The 19617-nt window shown below is 44.6% G+C and overlaps 1 protein-coding gene across 3 annotated transcripts in view; it reads left to right on the top strand.

Annotated features, from left to right (window-relative positions):
• Nucleotides 1–6117: 6117 nt before the first annotated feature.
• Nucleotides 6118–19617, top strand: part of Sap130 (Sin3A associated protein 130) — a 70579-nt gene continuing 57079 nt past the window's right edge. The window contains exons 1-3 of one of the 3 annotated variants that reach the window (XM_050135091.1): nt 6118–6263; nt 7794–7911; nt 19372–19604. In XM_050135091.1, coding sequence (XP_049991048.1) covers nt 7800–7911; nt 19372–19604 — 345 coding nt within the window. In that variant the 5' untranslated portion in view covers nt 6118–6263; nt 7794–7799. Of the gene's footprint in view, nt 6264–6911; nt 7343–7793; nt 7912–19371; nt 19605–19617 lie in introns of those variants that run through there. The other 2 variants (XM_050135092.1, XM_050135089.1) reach the window with 2 other exon arrangements.

Genomic DNA, 19617 nt, shown 5'->3' with positions numbered 1-19617 from the left:
TCTCTCTCCCCTCTCTCTTCTATCTCTATTCTCTCACTCTCCTCTCTTCCTTCTTCTCTCTCCCCTACTCCCTCCTCTTCGTTACTCCCTCTCTCCCTTCTCTCTCCCCTTTTCCACTGTTCATTCTCCTCCACCAACTTCTTTCCCTTCTTTATCTTCCTTCTTTCCCCTTCCCCACTCCCACTCCTCTGTCTCATATTTTCTCCCCTCTCTTTTTTCCCTTCCCCCTCTCCTATTTCTCTGCTCTCTCACCCCTCTTTGGTTTCTATCCTCTCTGTCTCTCCCCATCCCCCTCCATTTCTCGTCCCTCTATAGTCTTTCGCCCATCTCTCTCCTCCCTCCTCCTTCCCTGTGTCATGTCTCTTTCTTCTCTCTTTCACTACCTCTCCTCTCTCCATGCTCTCTTTCCTCTCTCTCTCTAGGTTTTTCTCCTCTCTCTCTCTCTCTCTCTCTCTCTCTCTCTCTCTCTCTCTCTCCCTCCCTCCCTCCCTCCCTCCCTCCCTCCCCCCCCCCCCCCCCCCCCCCCCCCTTCTCTCAACTCTTTCACTATGTCTCTCTGACTTCTCTCTGACCTCTTCCTCTTCTCCCACAATGCCTGAATCTTACCTCTCTCTTCTCTCCTCTGTCCACTCTCCTTCCCCTCCCCTGTCATTTGCTATCTCTCTCCTCTCTCTCTCTCCCCACTTTCTTACCTTTCTTTCCCCTCTGCTCTCTCCTCTGTTTTGATTTCCCGGATGCCCAGGCCCAAATAATCACACAGAAACTATATTAATTACAACACTGTTTGGTCAATGGTTCAGGCATATTCCTAACCAGCTCTTACATCTTAAACTAGTCCATTTCTAGTAATCTGTGTATCGCCACGAGGCATACCAGTAAGGCTCTGTTGTCTTTCTCCTTCAGCAGCTACATGGCATCTGCCTGACTCTGCCTTCTTTCTCCTGCATTCAGTTTAGTTTTCCCGCCTAGTTCTATTCTGCCCTGCCACAGGCCAAAGCAGCTTCTTTATTAACCAATGGTAATAAAAAATATTCACAGCATACAGAACAGAATCCCACATCAGAGAGAAGATACAGAGAAAAAGTTAGAAGAGAAAGGAGAAGAACGAGATATACAGAGGGAAAGGAGAAGAGAGATAAAGGAGAAGAGAGAGAGGAATGAGAAAGAAGAGAGAGGAGGGTGCCTTCCCGTGTCATGAATACTAGTCCATAGGGGTGAAGGCCCTAGGAAGGCACCAGCTCTAATTCTCCATGTTCACTGAATTTTGTAGGTGTTATCTTCAGCAATAGGACATTGCTTTATCATTAGTCTATGAGGAACCACCACTCTCATCTCTCCCTCATCTGTCCTCTCTCTCTCTCTCTCTCTCTCTCTCTCTCTCTCTCCCCTCTCCCTTTCCCCCTCTCCCCTCTCCTCTCTCCTCTCTCCTCTCTCCTCTCTCTTTTTCCCAGGGTTGAGGGTTTAGAATGGATACCACATGAGAGCAATGTTGTGAGAATTCATTCAGCCAATAGCTTTGGGGGTACTAACCCTTAGGGTGTGGTCTGAGATGCTACATGTGGACTGATAAGCAGAGAGAAGCATGCTCACTCTCTTGGGAGGTCAGAGCAGAAGCAAGCATGTGCTTATTCACATCTCCCTGAGGCATAGCGGCAGGACGGCAAATTCCACCTTGTCCAGTATTCTGTGAGTCTGTGTTTTCCCTTTGAATCCCATTTCCTTTGTATCCCCATTAATGAAGACAATTTGTAACTCTTGCAATACCCCTCACTTTATCGCAATACTGTCTTTCCTACCTCTCTCATTAGGACTGGGTTACTGTACAAGCCAGTCCATTACTTACTGTAGGATGTACAGTGATCAAGATCGCCTCTTTCCCTCTCATTCTCTCTCTTATTTCTCACTACCCTCTCTCTCTTCTAGTCTCTCCTCTCAGTCACTCTCTCTCCTCTTTTTATCTCCCCTCTACCTCCTATCTCTTCCTTCAGTCCTTTCTTGTCTCTGTCTTCTTTCTCACTCGCTCTCCTCTTTCATATTCTCATGGCTCTCTCTTCTTTCTCTGATCTCTACTTTTTAATTTTCTTTCTTCTCTTTCACTCTTCTCTGTCTGGTCTCTCTGCTCTTGCTCTCGTCACTTCTCTCCATCCCTTCACTCTTCTTTCTTTCCTCTCTGTCACACACACACACACACACACACACACACACACACACACACACACTTTCTCTCTCTCTCTCAACTCTATCTAGTCGTTCTCTCTCCTCCCTCTCCCTCCTTTTGCCAGTTGAGGGTTCAGAATATGTATCTCACCTAAGATCAGTCCTGCCTTTCATACTCCTAATGGAGACCTGGTGTCTTTACTCTTACAATTTGTCTAAAATTATAGGTGTGCCTATCTCCTCTCTGTGTCTGTGTGTCTGCCTCTATCTATCTATCTATCTATCTATCTATCTATCTATCTATCTATCTATCTATCTATCATCTTTCCTATATCCTCACTCTGTGTCTACTTTCTCTCATTATTCCTGCTCTATCCTTTCTCTCTCATCTATCTCTCTCATCTCTTGCTGTGTCTTCTTCTCTCCTCCCTGTCTCTCACTCTCTCCACCTATATCTCCTCTCTCACCTCTCTTCTCTCTCCTCACTATCATCTGTCTCTCTCTCCTCCCTCTCCTTTGCTTGTATCTCTTCTTCCCTCTCTCTCTGTTTACTCTCTATCCTCGCTCTCCTCTTTCTGTGTGTCCTGTCCTTCCTATCTCCTCTCCTCTCTCTCACCCCCACCACCTCACTCTGTTCTCCCTCCATGCTCTCCATTTATCTCTCCTTTCTTTTTTGGTTCTCTCTACTCTGTCTTCTCACTCCCCTTATTTCTTTTATCCTCTCTCTTTCCCCTCACTCCTCTCTTACACTCCAATCTCACTCTTCTATCTCTGCCCTCTCTAACTCTATCCTCACTTTTCTCCTTATTTTCTCTCTATCCCTCCCTTCTCTCTCTCCCCCCTTTCTCTTTTTCATCTCTTCCCTCCCTCCTCTCCCCATCTCTCCTCCCTGACTTTTTCTCCTGTTTCTCCTTCTCTTTTCTCTCCTCTATCTTTCCTCTCTTTTCTTTCTCTCTCCTCTCATCTCTATTGTCACTCTGCCTTCTCTTTCCTGTCTCCTCTCTTTTTCCCCTCTTCCTCTCTCTCCTGTCTCTCACCTTTCTCCATACTTTTCCCCATCTTTCTACTCTCATCTGTCTCTCTCCTTTCTTCACCCTCTCCTATCTTTCTTCTTACTATCTTCTCTGTCATGTGTTTCTCTTTCATCACTTTCTATTTTCTCTATCCTCTTTCTCTCTACTCTCTGCATCTTTCAATTCTCTCTCCTATCTCTCCCTCCTCTCTGCTGTCTTTTCTCTATCCTCTCCTCTCTTCCTTTTCTCCCATTTTTTCTCTTTTCTCTCTCTTCTCTTTCTCCCCCTCTTTGTCTCTCTCCCCCTCTCTGTCTCCTTCCTCTCTCACCTTTCTCCCCCCTCTTACTGTCTTCCACCCCCCTCCTTTAGACCTCCTTTCTCTGTAGGAGGCACAGAGGTCTTTGTGTTCTCAGATAAACACTAAGGGAACCTGGAATGTTAAACACAGGAGTTGTTCCTTCCAAGGAAGGAATGCATAACCAGTTATACCACCAGAGGGCAGGGAGTATACGCGGTTATTTGTGCTATCTGTGAGGCTGGAGACCACACTGGATCCTTCCCCAGACCTTATAAGTCTTTCTTTTTTCTTGGTTAATCAATAGAACCAATCCATGAACTTTACAAAGAGTTTTGAGGCAGTCACATCTGATCTGTTTAGCTTCATAAATGTGCCATGTCCCAGCACTCTAATGTAATGGCACATGCATGCCTGTTCAGACACGTGCCATACCCCATTGCTATCCCATGACAGTATGGGCACACATGTCCACAAGTGTGCCATGCCCCACTCCTGTTAGGTGGTCATGTGGGCATGCCTGTTCACACATGTGTCTATCACCATCACATGGTTGTACAGGCACCCATGTTCTTATGTGGTTCATAGCTCTCATGTGGTTCAGCATGTGTGTTCACAAACCAGCTGTGTCTCCGCAACATTATGTGGTGGCATGTGCAAGCCTGTTTACATGTGTGTCATGTCCCACCACAGTCAGTGTTGACTTGTGCACACCTGTTTACATACATTTCAGGTCTGAAGACCTGAAATAGTGGTGTTAGCATGCTGGTTCATACACGTGACAACATGGTTCCATGATGGTGTGTGCTTGCCTGTTCACATGTCATATGTCATTGCCCTCCACTAATGGTGTGGGCAAACTTGTTCACACATGTGCCACGTCCCAGAACCATAATATGGTGGCTGGGACATGCATGTTCACACGTGAGCAAATATCAGCATCATTACATGGTGGCATGTGAATACTTGTTTACACATATGCATTATCCCAGCACCATTAGTGGTAGTGTGGGCAAGACCATATGCCCATATGCCATGTGTCTGCACCATCAAGTGTCAGCTTGGGCATGTCTGTTCCCTCACATGCCGGGTCACAGTATCATTGCATGTTACCGTGAATTCATCCGTTTACATGCATTCCTTGTGCCGGTGCTATCATGTAGCAGCAAACGTGCATCCCTGTTTACACATGAGCGGTGTCCCAGCCCTACCATGTGGCAGCACGGGCATGTGTGTTCTCGTGTGGACTATGACCCAGCACCATGATATGGTGGCTTGGACACGTATGTTCACATATGAGCCATGTCCCAGTACAGTCATGTAGTGGCACACGCACATATGTGATCACACACACACACACCATGTCCCTGCTCTACCATGTGCTGGCATGGGTAAAACTGTCATACACAGTACGATGATATAGTAACGTGGACATGCCTGTTCACATGTGTGCATAAGGAGCTATCCCGTTCACAAGTACGCCGTGTTCCAGCACTGTCAAGTGGCAGTGTGGGCACACCTGTTCACACGCATTCTGTATCTCAGTACTGTCATGTGGTGGTGTGGGTACATCTGTTACACGCAAGTAGCGTACCAGCTCCATAACATGATGACTCAGGCACACATCTTCACAGGTATGGTGTGTTCCTGCTCCAATACGGGGACGGCATGGGCATACCTATATACGCGTGTGCTATGTCCTAACACCGTCATGTGGCGGTGTAGGCAGACCTGTTACACATGTGTCATGTCCTAGTGCTGTCACATGGTGGAGTCAGCACGCCAGCTCATATACATGTTGCTTTTCTTAGGAGCCAGAGAGTTAAAGGGTGATGTGAGAAAGGAAAACAGTATGAAGAGGAATACTTGAGACTCCAGCAGGCAGGAGCGACTCTTTTCTTCCCAAGCAGTTGGCTCATAGCCATTCACGTCAGAAATAATCGACAATGATGGTCTCCATTTATTTTCTAACATAACAAAGCACAAAACACTAGTTCTAAATCATCTTCTGCGAAGAGGAGTTCGTAATCTCTTAACAGACAAAAATTTCATAGCACCATCTCTGGCAAAGGCATAAACTCTATAAACTTCCACCATAAACAAAACAACACCCCACCCCTCTCCTTGTAATCCGGAAGACTTAATCCAAAGTGGAGCTGCCTTCTCCAATTGTGTGTACTGAGCCCGATTCAGGAGGGTGCTCGGCTCCTGTGGGGCTCAGTCCCTCCAGTGATCCCAGAATGCCAAGACCTACATGCAGGAGGAAAGAAGGGCAGAAGGTGGATACCGCGGGCTCCTGGGGCAGCCACTATCAACCTCCTTTACTCTTTGCGCATCGCACCGCCTCCACCTCCGGGGTAAAAATGCAACCGAGTACTTTCCAGCTGAGACGAAAGCACAGAATCCTTTATCTTCTCAGTCCCCAAAAAAAGAAATGGCATAAACAGTCTTCAGATTCGGCTGCGAAGGAATGGGAAGCCCGCGTCGGGTCTCCCAAGTCCCGCCCTCCTAGGACAAGGGACTACATTTCCCAGGGGTTTCTGTGGGTCCGAGAGGCGGGACCGACGGCCTTCCTGCTCTCTCCAGGCGAGGAGTGGCTGTCTGGGAGAGGGGCGGGGTTTGTCGCAGCCAGTGAGAGAAAGTCTCGTTACGGCGGCGGAAGCAGCGGCGCTGGAGTGAGGGGTGGGGGACAGAGTGCAATCGGCCCGGTGGTGGCTGCGGGTCCGGAGCCCGAGGACATTAGCCCCACAGGCGGAGAGCGCACAGGAGCAAGCTAGAGGCGGCGTGGCCGCGCCCAGGTAATGGCGGAACGAGAGCCGGGAGGGAGGGGAGGAGTCGAGGGGGCGGGACTGCATGGCCAGTCCCGGTGCTCGTCCCCGGGGAAGGACAGAGCCGCACAGCTCTTGCAGTCCTGATTCCAGCTCTTTAGCGAGCTGAGCAGAGCGGTTGAGTCGGCGGCAAGGCCTGGGTGCTCGGTGCTCGGAAGGGCGAGAAACACCGAGGGGTGGGTGGGTGGGTGGGCAGCCCCGGGCGTGGGGGCGTGGCGGACGCGGGCCTCCGCAGGGAAGGCAGCGGGAGGGAGGGCGGCCTAGGGAGTTTGGCTGCTGGAGCAGTTTAAAGTGACTCTCCACATCCGGGCCCTGCGCCCGCCGCTTTCAGACCCCTGCCGGGGCGGAGCCTCCCGGATGCCCGCCCTTCTCGCCGGGGATCGCCTCTCTTTCCCGTCTATTGGCCCAGCCGCGGAGTTTAGGCTGCTCCCCGCCCCCAGCGGGGCTGGCGTCTTATTGGCTGGCGGCCGGCGGGAGGGTGGGGCGGGCCCGGAACGCGCAGGCAGCTGCGGATTGGCGCTGGGTCCAGTGATGCGCCTCGCGTCTGGCCAATAGGCGGGCGGGGGAGGCAAGGGTAGGTTGGGTGGTAAGAGGACTGGGAGCGGAGCGGCTGGCCCTGGGGGTGAGTCTGGCGGGCGGGCTGAACCGAGGCGGGCCGGGGACGCGTTCCGAATCGCGTTCCCTCTGTGCCCGCGGAGCCCCTCGAGCCCTCCGTGGCGGCCACAGATAAAAAGGCACATTGCTTATCTTGCGGAGAGGGCTCCGTAGGTGGTTTTCCCGGGCAGACAGAGCCTCGACACCCGGAGTGTCTGGAAACGTGTGTCCTAGGATCTCGGAGGAGGAATGGGGTTAACTGGGGTAGACGGGAGATCGGCGAAGCCTGACTCTGAAGGAAAAAGTGGAAGACGATTTTAAAGACTGGAAAAGGTCTCGAATCCTACCCGTGTCTCGGGTTGGGGGGGTTGTCCGTGATGAGGAAGAAAGGAAATCCTTAAATGGAGGCCTTTACGGAAAAGCGTTTGAGGATTCCGCAAGCATCGGGTCTTAATGTAAGATTTCCGATCCTTCCTTGGGGCTGGGCATTATGACATACTAATTACGGTTCTGTTTATCTTGGTGTGAGGCTTGAGTCTTTAAAAGAATCAAAGTATTTCCCATAAAATTTTACATAGATAGCCTATGTTTATGATAATAACTAACATTTGGCGGCTTTTTAATATTCAGTATCCTTTTTAAAAAATATAGCGATCCAAGAGTATTTTTGGAAGGCTATAGTATCCTCCAACACTTGTATAAAGGCTGTCATTATTAATTTAGCTGTAGTACATTGAAGTCCTCAATTAGATGTCTACACCGTTGATCGTAACTCACTGTTTTAGATAAATGAAGCTGTATTTGTGTTTCTGAGAGATGTTGTGATTACCAAAGATGCTTCGATCTCTCAATATTGGTTCTAATTTCAGAATCTGGTAATAATGGAATGAATGGCTTGTTTTGCAGGTGGAAATGAGTTCCCAGCAGTTTCCTCGGTTAGGAACCCCTTCCCCTGGGCTCAGCCAGGCACCTTCACAGATTGCAAACAGTGGTTCCACAGGCTTGATAAACCAAGTTGCCACAGGTAAGATGTGTTTCATTTCTTTCATATTGCTTACTGTTTAAGAATGTTACTAACTTCAGATTAGCAAATCCCATCTGATAATCACTAGCCTACTGACTTCGAGGAAAGGATACGCTGTTTTAAAATAAGGCATATTCCCTCTTTTTAAAAAATCGCTTATATATTCTAGGGTAAGTGCAACTTTAGTAAATCATGCTTATAAAAATCATTTTTTAAATGTGTTAACATTTAATTAACTCTCGGTATAGGTATAGTAATAGCTGCATGAGAGAACCCCACAGTGAGTGGGACAGTTTTACTTCTTAGCACCTTAAGATCTAGGAAAAGAGAAGTAAATTGCATGTGTCTGTGTCTGTCTTTGTGCATGTGTGTTTGAAGTCAACCTCATGTGTGCTTCTCCAGGAGCTGTCCACCTTTTTTTGGATACAGCGTCCCTCGCTGAGTCTGGGACTCTTAGTAGGCACGGCTGACAAGTACTTTATTGACTGAACTGTTTCCCCAGTCCTGGAAAAGATGGTTGAAAAGTATATATTCACGTTTGCATCTCGGGTTTTTTGTTGTTGTTGTTGTAATATATCCTTTGAGTTATGTAGGTTGGTTGGTTCTTATTGGGGAGTGATATTGCCTATAACAATGTTTGGCCATAACATTTGTGGTTGTCACAACTAAGAGATACTAAATATCCTAAAATGCACCAGACAAACCTCTTCCGCCATCTAATAATTATCAAGGCTAGTGAACAATCTTCAAATGTTTTTTTCACACTATAATAAGTACACATTGCAAGCTGGAATAGAGTCCTTTTCCTGGTCTGTTTCATCACAATCCAGTATTCTTTATGGCAAATGCTTCTGTTGTTTAGTCGCCTCTCAAGCCAAAGGCTGGGGCATCTTTAGTTGTAATTAACTGTGTTCTCTCTCTGCTCTTTCCTCCTTCTCCCCAGCCCTAGCATTGGCTCATAATGTAGTAGACTGGCCTCAAACTCTTGATTGTCCTACCTCAAGAGAGTTCTAGGATCACAAGTTTGTCCCACCATGCCTGGCTGATATTACCCACCAGTGAACTGTGGCCTTACTATTTTGGGCTCATTTCTATTGCTTTGACTACTTCCTGCTAACTTGGCCCAGGTCTTGCTCCCATTTCTCTGATGGCACTGCCTTTCTTCTTTTCCAGGTTTAGTTATTTGGCTAATTGTTCTTCCTTGAGGACTCATCTTAAATGCCTTTGGTTTTGGTTTTTTGAGAGAGGGTTTCTCTGTAGCTTTGAATCCTGTCCTGGAACTAGCTCTTGTAGACCAGGCTGACCTCGAACTCACAGAGATCCGCCTGCCTCTGCCTCTGCCTCCCAAGTGCTGGGATTAAAGGCGTGCCACCACCGCCCGGCTTAAATGCCATTTTTTGAATGTCTTTGCTGACTTTCTTTTCTGCTGTGTTTCAGGTCCTGTGTGTCTCATAAACCTTTGTAGGTACATACTTACTGTAATGGATATAGTGCAAGGTTGTAGTCAACAACTTCTCTTAGAGCCTCTAAAGTTCTTTATTTCTTGTTAGGCTAGTGATGCACATCTGTGACCCAAGCACTTGAGCAGTTGGAGAAAGCTAATTAGTTTAAGCAATGTAGCTGGTTTGGCTAGAAAGCAAGTACAAGACCATGGACATTGTGAGACCACTGCCTACCCCAAAAGAGTTCTGGCAGCGTTTTGTCTTTAGCATAAGAGCTGGAGCTAAGAACATTGGTTTTTGAAGGGAAAGAAATGAGAGCTAGCTGTACCTATGGAAAAAGAAAAGCAGATTGTCTTTGGAGCTTGGCAGTGTGCTGCTTGATGCTAAGACTTCCTTCTAGATCACCCTCACACTCTGATGCCTCCCGCACGTTTCAAGACCAGCTTAAAACTTAATAGTTTTTTGAAATTTTTCCTGAACAGTTTGTTTGTAACTTTCTCTTTTCATTCTTCAAATCGGGTTTTGTTGTTGTTTTCCATTTCCTTTTATTTTCTTAAGTAAATCAAATTCATTTTCAAAAAAAAAAATGTTGCCTGGGATTAACCAGTACAACATGATATAATGGCTTCATGGTTATTCAGGTTCCTTCTTTTTAAGCAGCTGTCAATGCAGCTCTCTTGACAGAGTGCTTGCCCAGCCGACTGAAGCTCTGGGCTCCATCCCTAGCACCACATAAATGGGATATGGTGGTACAAGTTTATAACCCCAACTCTTAGAAGGCAGAGGAAAGGGGGTCAGGAGTTAAAGACCAACCCTGGCTACATAGTATATCCAAGACTGTCCTGTATTACATGAGATCCTAGTCAAGATAAAAGAGGAGGATGGAGGAAGAGAGGAAGTTTTCACCTACGTAGATATTTCTCTGCTTCAGGAGAGATGATCTGGGGTCTGTCCTAAGCGTGCCAGGAATTAAAGTGTATGTTCAAAGTTAGGAAGTACAAATAGTTAATGCTCCCAGATTCTGTTTTGTTGAAAATGAGTGGACTCGTAGTTGGGATATAACTTTGTGGCACGGTGCTTATCTTGAATGTTTCAGATCTCTGGTATTCCTCCTCAGCAACTCCAACCCTCCCATATAAATAAAGAATAAATGTGTGGAGGAAACACATAAATGAATTCCCAAATAGTCTAATGGGTAATGATTAATACATTCCAGTTAAATAACATTGTTAAAAATCTGTGGTGGCGCACGCCTTTAATCCCAGCACTCGGGAGGCAGAGGCAGGCGGATCTCTGTGAGTTCAAGACCAGCCTGGTCTACAAGAGCTAGTTCCAGGACAGGCTCCAAAACCATCGAGAAACCCTGTCTCGAAAAACCAAAAAAAAAAAAAAAAAAAAAGAAATCTGTCTACATGGACCAAAATAGGCTTTGGGAAAGCTTAGGAAACTGTCCATTTTCATAATTTTTTTTCCTGGTTTGGATGACCAGGAAAGTAAACAGTAGCTGGGCAGTGGTGGTGCACACCTTTAATCCCATCTCTTGGGGCACAGAAACAGGTAGATCTCTGTGAGTTCAAGGCTACCCTGGTCTACAGAGCAAGTTCCAGGACTTGCTCCTTAGCTACAGAGAAACCCTGTTTCAGAAAGAAAAAAAATCAATCGGACATAAAAGACAGAAATAAAACTGCCTTTATTCATATATGGTCATATACACAGAAAACGTTACTCTTTTGTTAAGCTGTCAGAATAAGTGGCATTAGTAAAATAATAGGCTACAAGATCAATGTGCAAAAATTCATTGTATGTCTGAATACTGACAATAGACATTTTTTTTCATGGGTCTGTAGTTTATGTATGTGTTTGTGTAGGTTTGTATGTGTGTGCCGAAAATCATGTCACGTCTTCCTTGGTCACTCTCTATCTTTAATGTTTGAGACAGGGTCTTTTACTGACCCTGGAAGTCATGGATTTAGCTAGATTGGCCAGCCACTGGCCTTCAGGGATCTGCCTCGCAGCCCCCATCGCCACGGGACTGGAGTTACAGGTATGTGCCACTGTGCTCATCTCTTCTGTGGGCACTGGGCATCCAAACTCGGGTCCTGTGCTTATGTAGCAAGCACTTACTGAGTGATCCACCTTCCCAGCTTAGACACTAGTGGGTTTTGTTGTTGTTGTTGTTGTTTAATGTTGATTTACAATAGCTACAAAAAGTGATAGAGGAAAGATTGAAGAAAATCCTTGTAAGGCTGGGTAAGGTGTCACACTCCTTTGATCCCAGTACTCAGGAGGTCAAAACAGACTGGGTGAGCTTGAGGCTACCTTAATCTATATAGGATGTTCCAGGCCAGTCATGATTACATAGTGAGACCCCCATCTCAACATAATATATTTAAGTCAAACACACTGAGATATTGACACAAATGAGATATTGCCGAGAGATCTTAAAGAACTAGATAAATAAAAAATCGTTATGATCACAAATTGAAGTACTTAATATTTTCAGTACCATCGTTTCTTCCCTAAGTGATACTATATATATATGCAAAGAAATAATAATACCCTTGTGTACTTTTTTATATAATCTTGAGAGCCTGATTATAAAATTTATGGGGAAATCCAAAGGGTTTATGGATTTTTGTTTGTTTGTTTGTTTTTGTTTTTCTAGACAGGGTTTCTATGTAACTTTGGAGCCTATCCTGGAACTAGCTCTTGTAGACCAGACTAACCTCGAACTCACAGAGATCTGCCTGCCTCTGCCTCCTGAGTGCTGGGGTTAAAGGTGTGCGCCACCACTGCCTCGCTTGGGTTTAAGGATTTTTAAAGCAATTATGACCCCAGAGAAAGGAAAATCATCTCACAACTTATTATAAAGCTTCATTAATCAAGATGGTATAGTGTTGACATAATGTAGATGAATAAAGTAAACTGTCTGGAAAGTCATTTCTAGATAGACAGATATAGACAGTTTTTTTTTTTTTTAACAGAAGTGTGTAATTAAATAGGGACATGAATTGGAATAAACATACCAGTATGGAGGGAGAAAACAACTTTGTAGGATTTGCTTATTTCTTCTACCCTGGGACCTGGAGATCAAAAACAGGTCATCAGTCTCACATAGGAGTTATCTAGCTAGCCCCAAAGTACCAGCATACGGGGAAAAAATAAACTTTGACCATTGCTTTCTTAAGTAAAAATTAATTCAAGATGTACCATGGATCTAAATATAAAAATTTTAATTTCTAAAAGAAAACATAGGAGAAACAGTTTGCAACTTCTCAGGTCATGAAAAAAATGCTAATTGTAAAAAACAGTTAATGTAAATTGAAAATAACTTAATTTCAGAAGGCATCACTAATATCAAATGGAATGCCACAAAGAGCATAAGGATATTTTTAATAATGTATTTGTAATGACTCATATCCTAAATGTAGAAAGAACTCCTATAACGGAATAATAAAAAGATTAAGAGCCTAATTTTTTAATTGTGTACTTAATAGATACCCAACTATAAAAGCTATCTAAGTGCTAAAGAAGTACATAAGATGCATATCGTTTCTCATCCTTGGACCAGTGAAGATCAACACCTCAGTAAGCTAGCATATATCCACGGAGTAACTGAAGCTAGTGACTGAGTGCCTCGCATTGGATGACTGTGAAGCAGCAGAGCTCTTAGTGTTGGCGTGGGGGGGGGGGCTACAAAATGTCTAGCCACTTGGAAAACAGTTTGGCAGAATCTTACAAAATTAAACATGTACTAACTCACAACTGACCACTCCTGTTCCTTCGGTATTTAACCAAGTTAAGTGAGTGTATGCTTATTCAAAGATTTGTACTTAAATGTTTATAGAATTTTTGTTCCTGATAGCCAAAAACTGGGAAAATTTAGATGTTTGTCAAATGGTGACTGGATAAGCTGATTGTGCTGTGCCTGTTTAATAAGCTGCTCTTACACAGCACCAAAGCCCCGGCATCAGTACACATGCACATAAGAATATGGATGGAAGCCTGGCGGTGGTGGCGCACGCCTTTAATCCCAGCACTTGGGAGGCAGAGGCAGGCTGATCTCTGTGAGTTCGAGACCAGCCTGGTCTACAAGAACTAGTTCCAGGACAGGCTCCAAAACCACAGAGAAACCCTGTCTCGAAAAACCAAAAAAAAAAAAAAAAAAAGAAGAAGAAGAAGAACATGGATGGAAAAGAAGCCAGACTCACGGAGCCACACATTTATGGTTCTCTCTGTGCGGAATCCTGGACATGACAAGTGTAGTAACAGAGCAAGTCAGTAATGTCTAGGGACTCGGGAGGGAGGTGAGAGGGAGGGAAGTGAGCAAAGGGATAGAGTGAACTAGTTAGCAGTGTTCCGATGGACAGTGTCTGTGTGGTAACTGAGTTATGGTTACAGCATTGCAGACTTTTCTGAATTTTTATTTTTATTAGCATATATTATTGAATTAGTTGGATTTTATCTATAGATTATACCTCAGTAAAGCTGATTGACTAAGAATGGATAAGAAATGAGCATATGCTTCACTAAAGAAGACAAATAAATGCTGTGGGAGCACATTCCGCTCCTTCAGCCAATAGCTTTTAAGATACCAGCCCACTTGGGCCTGGCCTCTTATACTGTAAAAGCAGTTATAAAGTGTGACCCGCTCCCTAGCAGCCAGAAGCAAGAGGCACACCGCCAGCAAACAACAAGGAGCCGCGTTATTTTTTTTCTAGAATTCCTTTTCAAGCTTTCTCAGGTTTTACATGTATTTAGTCCATCACATTGAGCGCCAATTGTTGCAAGGAACCACTTGGCCGCTTGTTCGTTTCCCAGCCGCCCAGACCCCCAAAATAACCACACAGAAACTGTATTAATTAAATCACTGCTTGGCCCATTATCTCCAGGTTCTTATTGGCTAACTCTTACATCTTAATTTAGCCCATTTCTATCAATCTGTGTATCAGATTGATACATGAGGTTGTGGCCTACCAGGAAAGTTTCCGCATGTCTATCTCTAGCAGCAGATCTATGATGTCCCCTGACTCTACTCCTCTTTCTCCCAGCATTCAGTCTAATCCTCCCCACCTACCTAGGTTCTGCCCTATCAACAAGCCAAAGCAGTTTCTTTATTCATTAATGGTAATCACAACACACAGAAAGGACTCCCACATCAAATAAATGGCTTTTAATCATTAAAAAAAATAATAAACTGTTGAGCATTGCTGGTCATTGTGGCAATCCTAGTCCAAGCCCTAATTAGATGTATGCTATCCATCCACTAGAATGGCTATCAAGGATTTGTGAGATGGAGAGGCCTGGAACCTGCAACACTGCTGGCAGGAACAGAGTGGCACAGCTACTTTGGAAACTACTCTGACAGTCTCTTAAACAGTTAAACATTAACATTTTACATCACCATCTGCTCACAAGAGTGCTGATAAAGATCCTATAAAAAGCCATTGAATTCTCTTCAGAGAAACACTATTGCAGTGGTTCTCAGCCTTGCTAATACTGCAGCCATTTAATACAGTTCCACATGTTGTAAAACCCAACCTTAAATTATTTCTGTTGCTACTTCATAGCTGTAATTTTGTTACTGTTATGGATCATAATGTAAATGTTTGTGTTTTCCAATGGGATCTTGACCCACAGGTTGAGAACCAGTGCACTATTGTATATACACTGTAACTCAGTCAAGTGATTATACAAATCTCAATTGTAAAATTTCTGAGTCCTCTGGAGAGTCAAGTCAGTTGTGTGTAAAATAAAAAATACACTTGCAGCTGGAGAGATGACTCGGCTGTTAAGAGTACTTCCTACTTTTGTAGAGGACCTAAGTTGAGCTCCCAGCACCTACATGAGGTGACTCACAATTGTGTGTAACTAACTCCAGCTCCAGGGAACCTGACACCCTCTTCAGGACTCCAAGGGCACCTGCACTCAACATGCACACACACACACACACACACACACACACACACACACACATCATTTTTAAAACCTTCTAAAAAGAAAATGAACAGAAATTATTTCATTCAGCTCTTGTGCTTTCAGAAGCAGTTTCATGAAGAGTTTATTTGGGCTTTCAGAATAACCTAAAATAACCATAAATAATACAACAGTAGCGTTTTACAAATGATGCAGGAAGTTGGGGGCTAAGGAGATGACTTGGTGTAAAGTGTTTGGTATGCAAGCATGACCTGAGTTTAGATTCCCCACACCGTGTTGAAAGATGGGCATGTGGACACATACCTATTTTGGGGCACAGAGACAGGCAGCTCCCAGGGGCTCTAGCCAACGTGGCGAACTCTCCCTTCCTCAAAGCATAAGGTGGAAAGAAGTAGAGAAAAACACTGTCAACCTTTGGCCTCCAGAGGGTACAGAACAGATGAGTTCACCTGCATATACTATACCCTCCAAAAAAAAACCTGTCATATATTATAATTGATATATGACAACAATAGGTGTGTTTGTAGTCAGTAGAATATTATTAGCACTACCATTTATAATAGCAAAGCTTGAAAACTATCCTAAATGTCTCTTAGCAGGAAGATAGATAACTTATGACTTATTCACATAGTGACTGACCTACTGTGACATGCTGAGAATGAAAAATTTCTGCCTGCATGTGGTAGTATGCCCATCATATCTGTAAGAAAGTAGGGTATGTCTGTCATAAGTTTAGCTGTGTAGGGCTCAAAATGGCACTAACCTAGGGTTAGAAAGTAGAATAGTGGACATCTTAGGAAGGGTGATGACCTTCATAGAGCTGAGTGGCAGGTGTCTGGGGCAGTGGTGTTTTGGTTTTTACCTGGGTGTTGTTGGTATTTTGGGTGAGTTTGGTTCTTGTCATTGTTCCTGGGGAGACATGACTAAATAAATGTCCACTAACCACACATGGGGAACCACTAGAAGGCCAAAGTAAGAGTTCTACCAAAGTCCACCTTGGACCAGTGAGGTCTTATGTTGTTTTTGTTGTTTGGGTTTCTGTTTTTGTTTAAGTTGGCTGACTTTTTTTGGTTTGTCAAGACAGGGTTTTTCTGTGTAGCCTTGGCTGTCCTGGAACTCTCTCTCTCTCTCTCTAGATCAGGCTAGCTTCGAACTCATAGATCCTCCTGCCTCTGCTTCGCTAAGTACTAGGATTAAAGGTATGTGTAATCACTGCCCAGCAAACCAATGAGTTTTATTGGGGTTAATTATAGAAAATATTGGTGAGAATAGAGGAGCAGACACAACACAGAGACGACCATCTCACCAAAGCCCACCTCAGCATGGGTGACAGCTTACAAGCTGGAGGATGGAGCATACTGCACAGACCTACCAGCAGTTCCCAGGCTGCTATGCCTGTTTCAGGTTCCTTAGCTACCACTGGGTGTCTCTTAACAGTCCTTACAGCTCATCTGTGCTTGAGGAGGAGAAACTGGGCAAGTCTTGTCAGTTCAGGGACTTTCTGAAGCCTCTGAGTGGTTTACTTCCTCAGTGTGATAAGATGCACACTAGACTGTTTCACCTCCCCAGATTCTTTTGAAGATGGAAAGGTTTGTTTAGAGGAAATTGCTACACAGCCCTGACTTAATCATATCTTTTTTTAAAAAAAATCAAGTTTATCTTTGCTATATAATATTGAATTTATAAATCTAACAATACTTTTTATTTAATAGAACTTTTTTGAGATTTATTAGGCACACAGTGTTCTGCCTGCATGATTGCATGCAGGCCAGAAGAGAGCTCCAGATCTCATTATAGATGGTTGCGAGCTACCATGTAGTTGCTGGGAATTGAACTCAGGACCTCTGGAAGACCAGGCAGTGCTCCTGTCCACTGAGCCATCTCTCCAGCCCTTAATAGAACATTTTTTAAAAACATACTTAACAGACTTTTGTATTAAAGTATTCATGTTTGTTAATGCCAATATTATTAAGAGTTCACAGGACTTTTTCCCTTTTATTGAAAAAAGATTTTTTTCATACACTATTCCAATTACAGTTCCCTCCCCTTACTCCTCCCAAGTTACTCCCCACATCCCCTCCCCTCCAGATCCACACCCTGTTTCTCTTTAGAAAACAAACAGACATCCGAGGAATAAAAAGATAAATCAAAACCAAATCGTAAGATGACAGAACAATCAGACAGGAAGAAGTGCTGAAGAAAGAGCACCAGAGCTGCACATAGATGCAGGGAAACCTGCTCTCACACAGGAAGCCACAGAAACCCAGATCCGAAGGTGCAGTCACACAAAGGACGTGTAAAGTCACGGTGGGGGTGGAGCCCTGATTTAATTTCATTAGACAAAGAGCCTCTAAAGAAGCCATTGAGTTCATTGGGCTTGGCCATCTACTGCTAGGCATGGTGTGTCTCCAGTGAGACTCCCTTGAGGAAACTTAAGTGGATCTCAACTGGAGATTGATTACGGATTAGGGATGGAGCGTGTGTCCACGTCTCCCAGCTGTAGGACCCCATCTGGAGCAGACCCTGTGCATGTGGCCACACTCTCTGTGACTTCGTATGTACACCAGCCTGGTGTGTCTAGAAGACCTTGATTCCTTGGTGCCCTCCATCCCCTCTGGCTCTTATACTCTTTCCACATCTTCTTCTGCTGGGTTCCCTGAGACCTGAGGGAAGGAATTCGATGGATTAATTTAGGACTTAGTGTTTCTCGATCTCTCACTCTGCATATTGATTGGCTGTGGGTCTCCATATTTGTTCCCATCTCCGGCAGGAGGAAGCTTCTCTGATGATGCCTGAGAAGACGGTGACTTAAATGAGTTCAGCAGAATTTGTTGCTACATTCCTTTAGCAGAGCAGTAGTAGAGCTATGGCCTGTCTAGTCTCAGGTTCTTGGCTACCCAAGCAGCATGAGGCATGACTTCTGTCTCGTGGAGTGCACTTTAACTCAAATCAGATATTTGCTGGTTACTCCCACAAACATTGTGCTACTATTGTACCAGTATATCTTGCAGGCAGGGCACTTTTGTAGATTGAAGATTAAACATCTTTTGAATGCCAAGTTTTTAAAACTTTAACTAGTAATGGTGGTGTGTACTTGTAATCTCAAACACTTAAGTTGAGACAGGACCAATCTGGGCTACAAAATAACACATTCTTTTGAAAAATAAGCAAGTCATTTTAAATGAAGTTGTACTGTATCCTATCATATGCTTTCAACTATTAGAGGGTTTTTTTGTTTTAATTTTGTTTGTGTCTGTGGGCATGTGTGTGTGCAAGTCAAAGGAAAATTGCAGGTATTGCCTCTCTCCTTTTACTATGTAGGTTCTAGGGATCAAACTCGGGAGTCAGCCTTGGCAGGAGGTGTCTTTCCCCCACTGAACTACTATTTGAGCTTATTTTCAATGACTGTCAAGACGCTGTGTTCATATTCAGAGGAAACCTTACATCCCACAGTTTTGACTCTTGGCTCCATTTAGAACAAGCCTCACAAGGGGCTGGAGAGATGGCTCAGCCATTGAGTGTTCTTGCTGTTTCTGCAAGTTCCTGGGTTTGGTTCCCAGCTCCATATGATGGATCACAACCATCTTTGACTCCAGTTTCAGAATGTCTGATGCCTTCTTCTGACTTCCACAGGCACCAGGCACACACACGTAATACATGTAGACAAAGAACTTATTAATGAAAGGAAAAAAAGAAAGTCGTACATGTCTTAGACATGGGGCACACTCATAATTCCAGCATTTGGAAGGCAGAGGCAGAAAGATTGCTGCAAATATGGCGTTAGCTGACTACATAATGAGTTCCAGGTCAACCAGGACTGTAAAGCTAGAATGGTAGAAATCCTTGTAAGAGAATCAGTAACAGCATATACATATAACCCCAGCACTCCAGAAGCGAGATGAGAGAATCACAAATTAGAGGCTGTCTGGACTGCAATAATGAGGCCCCTTGTCGACGAAGAAAACAACATCCTGTGGAATCGGTCACTGTTTCAGTCCTTGACAGCAAGGATACTCTGTGTTATATTGATTAATCTTAGAAAATTGTAATAATATCTTTTCCATCTTACTATCTTCACTAGTTAACGATGAGTCTGGCCGAGATGCAGATGTCGGTACCAGGGAGCACGTGGGCACTAGCAGCTCCCTGCCACCCCGGGAAGAGAAGCAGGAGCCAGTGGTGGTAAGGCCCTATCCACAGGTACAGATGTTGCCTGCACACCATGCCGTCCCATCAGCCACCCCTGTCGCAGTGACGGCCCCGCCAGCACATCTGACACCAGCAGTACCGCTGTTCTCAGACGGGATTATGAAGGTAACAGAGTTTA

This window comes from Alexandromys fortis, unplaced genomic scaffold (assembly GCF_014885135.2).
Source record: "Alexandromys fortis isolate MF-2015 unplaced genomic scaffold, M_Fortis_MF-2015_v1.1 scaffold_25, whole genome shotgun sequence".
Lineage (NCBI taxonomy): Eukaryota > Metazoa > Chordata > Mammalia > Rodentia > Cricetidae > Alexandromys > Alexandromys fortis.
Note: the sequence above shows the minus strand (reverse complement) of the source record. Positions and strands in the feature narration are given on the sequence as shown.